This window comes from Chrysochloris asiatica, unplaced genomic scaffold (genome assembly GCF_000296735.1).
Source record: "Chrysochloris asiatica unplaced genomic scaffold, ChrAsi1.0 scaffold00097, whole genome shotgun sequence".
In the NCBI taxonomy this organism is placed as follows: domain Eukaryota; kingdom Metazoa; phylum Chordata; class Mammalia; order Afrosoricida; family Chrysochloridae; genus Chrysochloris; species Chrysochloris asiatica.
Genome location: NW_006408615.1, coordinates 10,063,740 through 10,075,826, shown reverse-complemented (window position 1 = coordinate 10,075,826; position 12,087 = coordinate 10,063,740). Strand labels below are relative to the sequence as shown.

Here is a 12,087-nt window from a genome sequence, read left to right as displayed (position 1 = left end):
TTCTTAGAAGTGAGTATGGTGGGACTTGTGCTCTGGACATGTTATCAGGAGGGGTGGGTCCCTGAAGGAAGACATCATACTTGATAATGAAAAAGACAACGACCTTAAAACGAGATAGTGTCACAGTGGTTGGAACAATAGGCTCAAACTTGTCAACGATTGTGAGGATGGCACAGGTTGTTGTTGTTGTTGCTAAGTGCTACCGAGTCAGTTCCAACCCATAATGTCCCTGTGTAGGGTTTCCAAGGGGCAGCTGATGAGCTTGAACTGCTAATCTTGCAGTTCAAATGACTTTGCAGTCTGGCACATTAAGCCACAGCACCACACTAGGACTCTTGGCACAGGTTGGAGCAGTGTTTTATTCTGTTGTACATAGGGTCTCTATGACTCCACAGTTAACAGCAAGAACAACTTTTATCGTCAAAAACAATAATTGCAGTCTGATTGACTACTACAAGAACAAGCAAGTCGTTCGCCTGGGAGCCATCAGGACAAATCAGGTCCCCTTAGGGTAAACCCCCTTCCAAGACTAAGACTCAAGGGGAATACACGAGCAGGCATGTGGTCTTGCTGATGAGCACGTTGGTCACAATGAAGTTGTGAGCTAAGTCCGACCACATTCAATAGACTCCTGTCAACCTAGGTGGAGACATGGTTGGCAGCAGTATGGCAAGACCTAGGGACTCCTGGCTCAGGGACAGGGACATGGCCACAGAGAACTAGAGTGGAGAGTGAAACATCCGGCTGATATGAAGTGAGGGGAGATGCACAAAAGCATCCACACTTGCAGACAGTACCCATTTGTCCTGGCTTCAATGGCTGGATGACCAAAACTCAACTAGAGGAAGAAAGAAGAGGAAAAAATCTGCCACAATCTGATGAACTTGACCTATGCTTGTGGATGTAGTAGCTCAAAAGAGGGAACAAATCTTTACAGCAAGGATCATTCCCACCTCTTCGGTACACAGGGTTGACAGGGATGGACTTAGATATTGGCTACCTAAAAGGTGTGTGTGTTGGGGGGTGGGCGGGACTACAAAGGCACAAAGTGACTGCCTTACAAGCTTTCAAGAGGGAGCCTAGTTTCAGAGGGCACTGGGGAAGATAGGATCTTCACTGAGTGGTTTCCAACCTGTCTGGACCGGTCTGGTGAAAGGAGATGGGGATAAGACTCCTGTGGTTCAATAGTGAATAATTGCTATCAGGACTGATTGTGAGGATTGGAAATGTAAAGGTAGATGTTTTGTAACAAAAGGAGGGGAGTGGTTGGTTTTGCAGTCCAGGAGTGGAGGACCCTGGGACCATCAAAGGAGAAGAGCGGAGTGCGGGACCCTATCCAGAAAAGTAGCAACGCCAGAGATGGCGGCAGAGACGATGATGTGCAGAGATGGAGCAGCTGGGGACTCTGGATTCTGGGAGGGAGAAGGGCTGTGTGTTGAGGGCCAGGGGACAGCCTTATGGGGTGTATACCCTTTGGCTGTTTGATGATGCATGCAGGGAATTGTAATCATTGCAATGCAACAAAGCAAAATAGGATGAATGTAAAGCTAATGTTCTTCTATGTAAACTATCACATAATTCACAATAAAAACTTAAAAAAAAAAAAAGAAGAACAACTTTTAAAGAGCAGATCTCTGGGTCTTGTCTTCCATGGAGCTACTGAGGGATGTAAACCAATGAGTGCTTTAACCACAGCACTACCAGGGTTCCTCTAAGCTACAGGACAAGCAAGGGCAAAGGTGGGTACCAACAAGTACATGAACACATGTTCTGAGCTCACTGACTTTTCTGGAGCTTTTGGGAAACCGATCCTCTGGAGTCCTGATGGGGCGCTGTAGGTCGGTTTGAACAGTAAGTTCGGAAACCCTATCCAGGGGTTGCTGCGAGTCAGAACCGACACGAGGGCACTTAACAACAGCAGCAAGAGTTCATTTCTTCATTCCCGCTGCTAACCTGATTCAGGACAGAATCTTGGAGGCTGTGAGGGGGTCACAGACCAGCAGAGGTGCCAGCGTTATCATCATCCTCAAGCGTCGTCTGTCGAATCGGTTCCACCGCACAGCGAGACCGTATGTACAGTGTTTCCGAGGAGTGGCTGGTAGGTTTGAGTACTTATCCTAAACTGCCTATTTTGTTTGTTGTTGTTAATTGCCGTGGAGTTGATTCCGACCCCATAGCGACCCTGTATAGGGTTTCCCAGGAGCAGCTGGTGAACTTGAAGCTTGAACCACCGATCCTGCTGTTTGCTGCATTAACCCACAGCGCCACACCAGGACTCCAAAGGTTCCTGTTGTTATTGTTAAGTACTGTGGAGTCGGTTCCGATTCATAGTGACCCTGTACAGGGTTTCCGAGGCTGTAAATCTTTATGGGAGCAGAAAGCCTCATCTTTCTCCTGCAGAACGGCTGGTAGTTTCAAACTGAGGACCTTGAGGTTAGCAGCTAAATTCGTAACCACTATGAATCAACGGAGAAAAGATTGAAAAAAGTCAAGGACTTCATTCTTCTTGGATCAACTATCAACACTCACAGAAGCAGTAGTCAAGAAATCAAACGACATATTGCATTAGGCAAATCTGCTGCACAAGACCTTTTTAGTGTTGAAGAGCAAAGATATGTCAGCTTGAGGACTAAGGTGCGCCTGACCCAAGCCATGGTATTTTCAATAGCCTCACATGCATGCGAAAGCTGGACAGTAAATAAGGAAGACCATAAAATAATTGATGCCTTTGAGTTATGGTATTGGAGGAGAATATTGAAAGTGCCATGGGCTGCCAAAAGAACCAATAGAGCCGTTTTGGAAGAAGTGCAGCCAGAGTGCCCCTTGAAGGCCAAGATGGCCAAACTTCGGCTCTCATACTTTGGACATATTGTCAGGAGGGACCAGTAGCTGGAGAAGGATATCATGTTTGGTAAGTTGGAAGGTCTGAGAAAAAGAAGACCCCCAACGAGATGGATTGGCCAAGTGGCAGCATCGATGTATTCAAGTGTGGCAACAATAGTGAGGTTGGCCCAGGATCCGGCAGTGTTTTATTCTGCTGTGCATAGGGTCGCTATGAGTCGGTACTGACTCGATGGCAGCTAACAATAACAACAACAACAACGCTACCAGAGCTCCTATGTTGTTATTTTTAGATGTCATCAAGTCGGTACCGACCCCTTGCGACCCTATGCACAGCAAAATGAAACACTGCCCCATCCTGGGCCAATCTCTCAGTACTGTTGCCACGCTTTCAATGGATGCTGAAAGCTGTTTCTCTTCACTTTGAGTTGTGCCCCATCAGCAAATGAAGGTCCCGCGGGCTTTTCTCCCGGGCTAGAGCTCCTATGGCTGACTCAAATAGGCTGGGCGTAGGGCCTGGTCGATTGGCTGGGCAGTGCTTCAGAATCTGCACAGTGGGGCCTCGCGGATTGCATAGGAGCCCTCCTAGAGGAGCCAGAGGCTTACACTGCTGGCTCCGTAGAGGCTGTAGGGTGGGGTGTATTCGGGTTCTCCGGAAGGTGCCTGGGACTGTGGTCCACTGGTTGCCTGGGGCGGGGCGCCGGGCTCAAGCAGCCACCCCTCACTCCCCCTCCCGCCCTCTCAGGCCTCAGTTTCCCTTCCGCGAGAGGAGGCTTCGTGGTACCGAGGCCTGGGCGGGGAGAGGCGGAGGTGGTAACCCGAGCCGCGGGGCGGGTCTCGCGGTTTCGCGGCCACGTTGGCGGCGCCGACAGACGCGCAGGGTCCCGGAGCCTGCATCATCGCCCAGGGTGTGGCTGCAGCCTATCCCGAGGACACCCCGGGTTTCAGCGGCGCGGTGGCACGGAGGTGAGAGCGGGCGGGAGGGTTCCTGGGGGGGGGGGCGACTCCAGGAAGGCATGCCCCTGGTGACCTGACTGCACAGCCTCCCAGAGCGGACGGCGAAACCGAGGGCGACAGAGGCTGGGTCTCATGCCCTGCCCACCGCTCCGCAAACAAAATAATGCGGAAGGTCGGGCTGTGCCACCGCGCCTCGCATCCTTCGCCGTCGGGACCGAGGTCCTCAGGCAGTGCAGGGGGGCCCCGCGTGCGACCACTGCTTTGACAGACACTGGGGGTCTTCTCTTCCGAGAGGCCTACCCGGACCAGTCCCAGCCCTGCTCGATCCTCTCCGAAAACCCTAGCATGATAGGTTTATTGTTGTTGTTAGGTGCCGTCGAGTCGGTTCCGATTCATAGTGACCCTGTTTCGGAGGAGCGGCTAGTGAGCTTGAACCGCAGACCTTGAGCTTCAAACCGACCTTGCCCCACACTAGGACTCCAGGGTTTTAGGTTTTTTCTTTTCGTTTGTTTATGACCTCAGCTGAAAAAGAGGCTCCCTGAGGGCGGGGAAATTTGTATTCAACAAATACTTCCCAGGGCCACCTTCGCCCTTCACTTCTCTTCCTACAAGCCCTCAGGGAGCGTGGGGGAAACAGCGCTTGTTAAAGTAACACAATCACTTTGGAAGGAACTGAAGACAGTGTGAGGAACTTCTGGGTGGGCCCCTCTATTAACTAGCGTCAATTCCAAATCTTACCCACCTTATAGGACAGGAGTCCTGGGGTGGCGCTGTGGGATAACGCACTGGACCACAAGGTTGGGTCGCAGCTCCTTGGAAACCCTATACAGGGTCGCTATGAGTTGGAACTGACTCATGAGTAGTTAAGAAGAAACAAATCAAGGATCCCAGGTAGCACAGTGGTTAAAGCAGTTGGTGGCTAACCAAAAAGTTGGGATTGGAACCCACCAACCTCTCCCTGTTTCGATAGATTTACAGCCATGCAAATGCTATAGCATACCTATGAGTGTGAGAAATAACTCCTGTGGTCCATCTTCAGGGACTGATGAGATTGCAAGACCTGGCAGACAGATTGTTGATTTAAGTAGGCTGCTCTGGGACTAGGAAGTTTAAATAAAAACATAGCCATTAAGACCTTGGGGAAGCCATTTTGGCTTCTCTGGGGGAAGGGAAAATGGACCTTACCATAGAATTGTATATGGAGAATGGGAACTGGAGGAGGGGCTGTTGGGGGACAAGAATAAAAACCATTTGTGGAGGGCCATGTGGCGTCTGCCCATGTCTACAGGGCTGGGTGCCCAATTTTGCAAAATCGAATAAAGAAAACCTCACTCTAGCTAAAATGAGTACAGATTGGATTACTTGAGCATTTGTATAAACAGTTCCTACATGAATAAGAATAGATTCCACAACAATGGCCTTACAAAATCTTTACAGAAGCAGAACACTGTATCATTCTCTGGTAGAGCGGTTTGTTGTTGTGAAGTGCTGTCGAGTCAGTTCTGACCCATAGCAACCCTGTATAGGATTTCCTAGGAGCGGCTGGTGAGCTTGAACTGCCGATCTTGCAGTTCAAACGGCTTTGCAGTCTGGCGCATTAACCCACAGCGCCACACCAGGACTCCGGTGGAGAGGTTGTTATTGTTGTGTGCCGTGGTGTCGGTTCCAACTCATAGCGACCCTGTACAGGGTTTCCGAGGCTGTAAATCTTTACAGGAGCAGAAAGCCTTATCTTTCTCCCGTGGAACAGCTGATAGTTTCGAACCGCTGACCGTGAGGTTCGCAGCTGAATTCGTAACCACTACGCCACCAGAGATCCTTGGTGGAGAGGTTAGTGGGTTTCAACTACTGAAGTTTTGATTAGCAGCTGAGGGTTTAACTTCAGTGCCACCAAGCTCCTTGCTTTTCTGACCTGGTAACTTAAAGGAAGAGCCCACAAACAAACACGTGACAAGTGCTAGGTAGCGTAGTGGTTACGAATCGGGCTGCGAACCTTAAGGTCAGCGGTTCGAAACTACCAGCTGCTCCGCGGGAGAAAGATGAGGCTTTCTACTCCCGTAAAGATTTACACCCTCGGAAACCCTGTACAGGGTCGCTATGGGTCGGACCCGACTCGATGGCACTTAACAACAACAACAACTTAAAGGAAGAGCCCACAAACAAACACGTGACAAGTGCTAGGGGAAAACCCAGAAAGCTATGTTATTAGGTACCACTGAGTGGGCCCAGTCCTGGACCATGCTCACACTCATTGCTATCTTTGAGCCCCTTGTTTCAGCTATGGTGTTAATTCGTCTCCTTGAGTTGCTCTCTGTTTTGCTGATTTTCCACTTCACCAAGTTGTGTGTGATGTCCTTTCCCAGGGATTTGTTCCTCCTGATCACCTGTCCAAAGTATATGAGATGAAGTCACACCTCCTCACGTCTAAGGAGCATTCTGGCTGTATTTCTTCCAAGACAGATTTGTTCATTCTTCTAGCCAAAAACAAAATGAAACCCACTGACAAAGATTTAATCCTGATGCATAATAGGATAGAGTTGAACTGATCTTTAGGGATTCTGAGACTGTAGATCTTTATGGGAGCAGATAGCTTCATGTTTCTCCAGAGGAGTTACTGGTGAGTTTGAACCACTGACCTGTGGTTAGCAGTCCCAAGACCATGATTCAAAGGCATCAGTTTTTGTTTTAGTGTTCCTATTCATCGTTCTGTTTTCCCAGTTGAGGCAATTAAAAATACTATGGCTCAAGTTAGATGCACCTTAGTCCTCAAAGTGACATCTTTGCATTTTAATAATTTAAAGAGGTCTTTTGCAGCAGATTTTGTACAGTGTGATACATGGCTTGATTTCTTGACTGTTGCTTCCATGGACATTGATTGTGGACCCAAGTTAAATGAAATTCTTGACAACTTCAATCTTTACTCCATTTATCATGATGTCATGTCTTAGTTCAGTTGTAGAATGTTTTCAGTATAATTCACACTGAATGTTTAATGATGAATGATCTTCATCATTAAGTGCTTCAAGCTTTCTTCACTTTCAGCAAGTAAGGTTGTGGCATGGGTGTACCTCAGTTGTTAATGAATCTCTTTCAGTTGTTTGGTTATGTGCCATGGAGTTGGTTCCAACTCATAGCGACCCAGTACAGGGTTTCTGAGGCTGTAAATCGTTACAGGAGCAGAAAGCCTTATCTTTCTCCCATGGAACAGCTGGTAGTTTCGAACTGCTGACCTTGAGGTTTGCAGCCCGATTCGTAAGCACTATGCTGGCCAGGTAAACATTGTCTTCCAAATTTCTAGGCATAGACAAGTGAGCACTTCAAGGTTGCATCTGTCTGCTGAAAACATCCCAGTTGATATTCCATCAAATTTGGAGCTTTGGTTTTTCCCATTGCCCCCATGTACCTTGGACTTCTTCCTTCAGTAACATTGGTTCTTTTTTTTTTTTTTTTGAGAGCTGGGAACCACAGACAGTTTTTTAATGAGAGGAAACAGCTTTTTTAATTCTGCTAGGGTTGTAACTGTGACTGGGAGGCAAAGTGACCTTTGAGGTTAGATTGGAGGAGCTGCCCATTTCCTTCCCTAGTCTCTCTTTCCCAACACTCACACATGCCTACCTTAGCTCTGTTGTCGCTGTTGCCAATATCATTGGTTCTTGATCATATGTCAATATGTCACCTCCTGAAATGGTTGAGTGTCGGCCACCTTATTTTGTTATAGTGATGCTGCCTTCCTTCCATCTTCTTTGATGCTTCCTTCGTCATTCAATATTATGCCCAGAGAATCCTTCAATATTGCAACTTGAGGCTTGAATTCTTTCTTCAGTTTCCTATGTTAGCCTAAGAAATGTTAAGTATGTTCTTTCCTTTTGGGGTTCTCTAACTCCAGGTTTTTGTGCATTTCATTATAAGTAGTCCTTTGAAATGTTCTGTTCAGCTCTTTTATTTAATCACATCATACATTTTCTTGAGCTACTCTCTACATTCCAGGGTGAATTTCAGAGTCTTGTCTCACATCTGTCTTAGTGTTTTCTCTATTTCCTGTCCTTTAAATGACTTTTTGCTTTCTTCATATATGATGTCCTTGATGTCATCTCACAACTCTTCTGTTTAATGTATCAAATCTATTCTTAAGATGATCTCTAAATTTAGGTGGGATATACTCAAGGTTGAAGTACCTGGTGTGGTGCTGAAGGATAAGCATCGTATAACTAACAGCCAGGTCATCATTTCAAACCCACTAGCCACTCCTCGGAAAGCCTATACAGGGTTGCTATGAGTCAAAACGAACTCAGTGGCACTTAACAACAGCAATACCAATATTAAGCTTGTGCTTTGGATCTTGTAGACTTGCTTTAATTTTCTTCAGTTTCCACTTGAACTTTCATATGAGCAATTGATGGTCTGTTCCTTAGTTGGCCCCTGACCTTGTTCTAATGAACAATATTGAGCTTTTCCATGATTTCTTTCCATAGATGCAGTTGATTTGATTACAGTGAATTCCATCTGGCAAGCTCCACATGTATAGTTCTGATGATGTTGGAAAAAAAAAAAAAAAGCAGGACTTCTAACCGGTTCATTGTGCTTCGAACCCTGCTGAGAAACTGCCTTTCACCACAGCTATACTGAATCAGAAAGATGAGGCTTTCTACTCCCGTAAAGATTTACACCCTCGGAAACCCTGTACAGGGTCGCTATGGGTCGGACCCGACTCGATGGCACTTAACAACAACAACATACTGAATCAGAATCTACAATTTAACACGATCCCTAGGTGATCCCCAGGAAAAAAAGTATTTCCAATTAATTGTTGTTGTTAGGTGCCTTCGAGTTGGTGCCGACTCATAGTGACCTTATGCACAGCAGAATAAAACACTGCCGGATCCTGGGCCAACCTCACTATCATTGCCACGCTTGAGCCCATTGATGCTACCACTTTCCCAATCCATCTCGCTGGGGGTCTTCCTCTTTTTCTCTGACCCCCCAATGAGTAGGTTGTTCCAAACAAAAACACTTTACCATCAAGTCAATTCCGACTTCTGTCAACTCCTGGTGTAGCCTCATAGGATCAGCACTGGAGAGCAAACCACAAGGTCAGCAGTTCAAATCTGCCAGCTGCTCCTCAGAAACCCTACATTGGGTTGCTATGAGTTGGAACCAACTCAATGACACTTAACAACAACAATCAACCCTTCACGTAGTACAGAGAAGAACTGCCACATTGGGTTTTCCAAAACTGAAAACCTTCACGGAAGCAGCTTTCTCTTGTGGAGCGGCTGGTGGGTTTGAACTGCTGACCTTGTGGTTAGCAGCTGGTGCTTAACCAATGAAAAGGTCGTTGGTCTTACGAGATTGTATCATGGGATCTCCAGCATCGTTTTTTGTTTTTTTTTTTTTATCACCAAGGCAATATTTTCCAACTACTAATTCTTCCTCTTTGTTTCCAACTTTTGTTGTTGTTGTTGTTGTATGCTGCAGAGTCAGTTCTGACTCATAGCGACCCTACACAGGGTTTCCGAGGCTGTAAATCTTTATGGGAGCAGAAACCCTCATCTTTCTCCCGTGGAACAGCTGGTAGTTTCGAACTGCTGACCTTGAGGTTTGTAGCCCGATTTGTAACCACTTCGCTACCAGAGTTCCTTTCCAACTTTTATATCACTCTTAATTATCACCAGTCATTATCAATGCATCTTGATTGCAGGTTTGATTAATTTCAGAGTGCAGAAGTAGGTAGAAAATCTTCAGTTCCTTCATCTTTGACATTAGCGGTCAGTGTGAAAATTTGAAGACAGGCAGTCACTCGAATACAAATGAGTTTCGTTCCTACATCTGTCTTTAAGTTGTACATAAGTCAGAATAGTTAGGGATAGTTTCTGTCTAATGTCAGTCAGTGTCTTAGTATACGGTATACCTGTCTACGCATAAAAATCATTAAAGGAACACTGCAGCTACACTAAGACATCTTTCTTTTAATAGCGTTGTTGTTAAGTGCCATTGAGTCAGTTCTGACCGATAGTGACCCTGTATAGGGTTTCCCAGAAGCAGCTGGTGGGCTTAAACTGCTGGTCTTTGGTTAGCAGTTTAGTGTTTATCCTACAGCACGACTCCATAAAGCACTGTCTGTATTTCAAATTTTTAATGGAACGGACTTTGTAGGGGGTTGGTTTTTAACGACATGTTGTAGGCATCTTTAAGCATTCCATTTCATTTTGAGAACTTAATTTCCCTCGATTCCGACCTTGTACAGTCCACATTCTGGTTACTAATGGATGTTTACAGCTCTCCTCCTTTTGAGTCATGCTACCTCAGGGTCAGCAGTTCAAAACTACCAGCTGTTCCGCGGGAGACAGATGAGGCTTTCTGGAAACCCTGTACAGGGTCGCTATGAGTCGGAACCAATTCCAGGCATATAACAACAACAACATCAGGAAAGGAAGGTCCCGAAAGCTTTACTCCATTCAAGTTATTACTGTTGATTCTACTTTGAGGAGGCAGCTCTTTATTAGTCATATTTTGAGTGTCTCCCAACAGGAGAGGCTTATCCTCTGACAGTACAATCAGAGAATGGTCCGCTGCAATTCATAACATTTTCACTGGCCAGTTCTTTTAGAAATATATTGCCAGGGCTGCAAACTGACACACATTGTTGTTAATTACGGTTGAGTCATTTCCGACTCATAGCAACCCTGTTTCCAAGGAGTGATTGATTGGTGGGTTTCCAAGGATTGACAGTTGGGTTTGAACCACTGACATTGCATTTACCCGTCCAGTGTTTATACCCTACATGCCGGCTACATCAGGACTCCTAGGGCACTTAAGTCAGAGATCTGTCCCAGCTTCAGTGGGTAGGGAACTGATGGCATGAGCAATGGGATCTAGTTCCTGCCAGTAAATAGCTCGCAGGTGCCTGGATTAAGGAGCAGTGGTGAAGCTTTAGCTGCTAGCTGAAAGGTATGGTGAACCTGACAGCAGGTCTGCAGGAGAAAAGACCTGGCGATCTGCTGCCATAAAGATTGCAGTCTAGGAAACCCTATGGGGGAATACACAACAAAAACCGGTTGGTGCCTGGAAAGGCTGGGGATTGTCCAGGATCAGTGACATTTGCCGGAGGAGGTAGTAGTTTTACTGGGTCCCAAGGGATGTGTGGCACTGTGGGTTAGTTAATGCGCCAGACTGGAAAGCCTTTTGAACTGCAAGGTTGGTTGGTGGTTCAAGCTCACCAGCTGCTCCTTGGAAAACCCTATACAGGGTCGCTATGGGTCAGAACCGACTCAATGGCACTTCACAACAACAACAAAGGATGTGTTGGAGTTCTGCTTTAGGCTGCTTGACTGACTTTGAGAATTTTTTTGCAGGCTCCCCGGGAGGGACCAAAGGCTGAGCTGTGTGGCCAGACAAGAGGCTCCTGCCGATTCTGCTGGTTAGTTGGTCATAGCCACCACCTTTCCCAGAACGTGTGAGGAAATCTGGACATCAAGCTCACGTCTCACAGTTTTCATGAGTAAGGAGAATTAAGTGCCATTTAGGATTCTATAATATGGTGCTGTAGGATAAGCACTGGACTGCTAACCGCAAGTTCAGTGGTTCAAATCCACCAACCATTCCTTGGAAACCCTAGCCAGGGTCACTGTGAGTCAAAACCGACTCAGTGGCACTTAACCACAATGATCCTGTGAACCCTGGTGCTCGGTGGATACAGTTGGTCCTGTTCAGCCATGTTTTGTATTAGAGCCACCATTGTTTACAGAGCAGCTCCCTGTCCAAGCTCACATTATGGAGGAATGAGACTGACCATCTGTCCTGTCCACCCCACAACAATGGCAGGGCGCTGAAGTCTGCCGAGTTTTTCTTACTAAACGGCAAATGTGCCATCTGCGCAGGGGTGTGTGGGAGTGCGGAAAGCCTAGTCGGAGCTGAGGGAACCAACCCCAGGTTAAGGGATGGTATATAAGCACTATGGTGGGTGTTGTGAGTTTGGGGACCCCTATCAGCCTAGCGGGGTGGCCCATTTCTTTGCATTTTAGAAAGCCTGGCCGAGCGTCAGGCTTCATCCCTTTCTCTGAGTCCTGTCTGTCCAGTTTTTGTCTGTTTTGCATTACCCCGCAACAACCCCTGGTGAGAGAAGGTGGGAGAGACCAGTCCATTTCACAGGTCAGAAAGTAAGCGAGTTGGGCAGGGTCTGCTCCACAGCCAGTGTGCTTGTCCCCACAGGGTCACAGGAGCTGCTGTCTTGTCTCATCCGAGGTCACCTCTGTCACCTCACAGTTCTTCAAAGGTCCCCCTGCGGAAGCC

At 47.0% G+C, this 12,087-nt stretch overlaps 1 protein-coding gene across 1 annotated transcript in view; it reads right to left on the bottom strand.

Annotated features, from left to right (window-relative positions):
* The window catches only part of NAGA (N-acetylgalactosaminidase, alpha-), a 32,454-nt gene extending 28,309 nt beyond the window's left edge, over nucleotides 1-4,145 (bottom strand). Inside the window, exons 1-4 of the mRNA XM_006866914.1 lie at nucleotides 4,099-4,145; nucleotides 3,877-4,054; nucleotides 3,626-3,829; nucleotides 3,448-3,528 (exon numbers count right to left, since the gene is read on the bottom strand). Of these exons, the coding sequence (XP_006866976.1) occupies nucleotides 3,448-3,528; nucleotides 3,626-3,829; nucleotides 3,877-4,054; nucleotides 4,099-4,145 (510 nt within the window). The remainder of the gene's footprint in view (nucleotides 1-3,447; nucleotides 3,529-3,625; nucleotides 3,830-3,876; nucleotides 4,055-4,098) is intronic.
* Nucleotides 4,146-12,087: the final 7,942 nt, after the last annotated feature.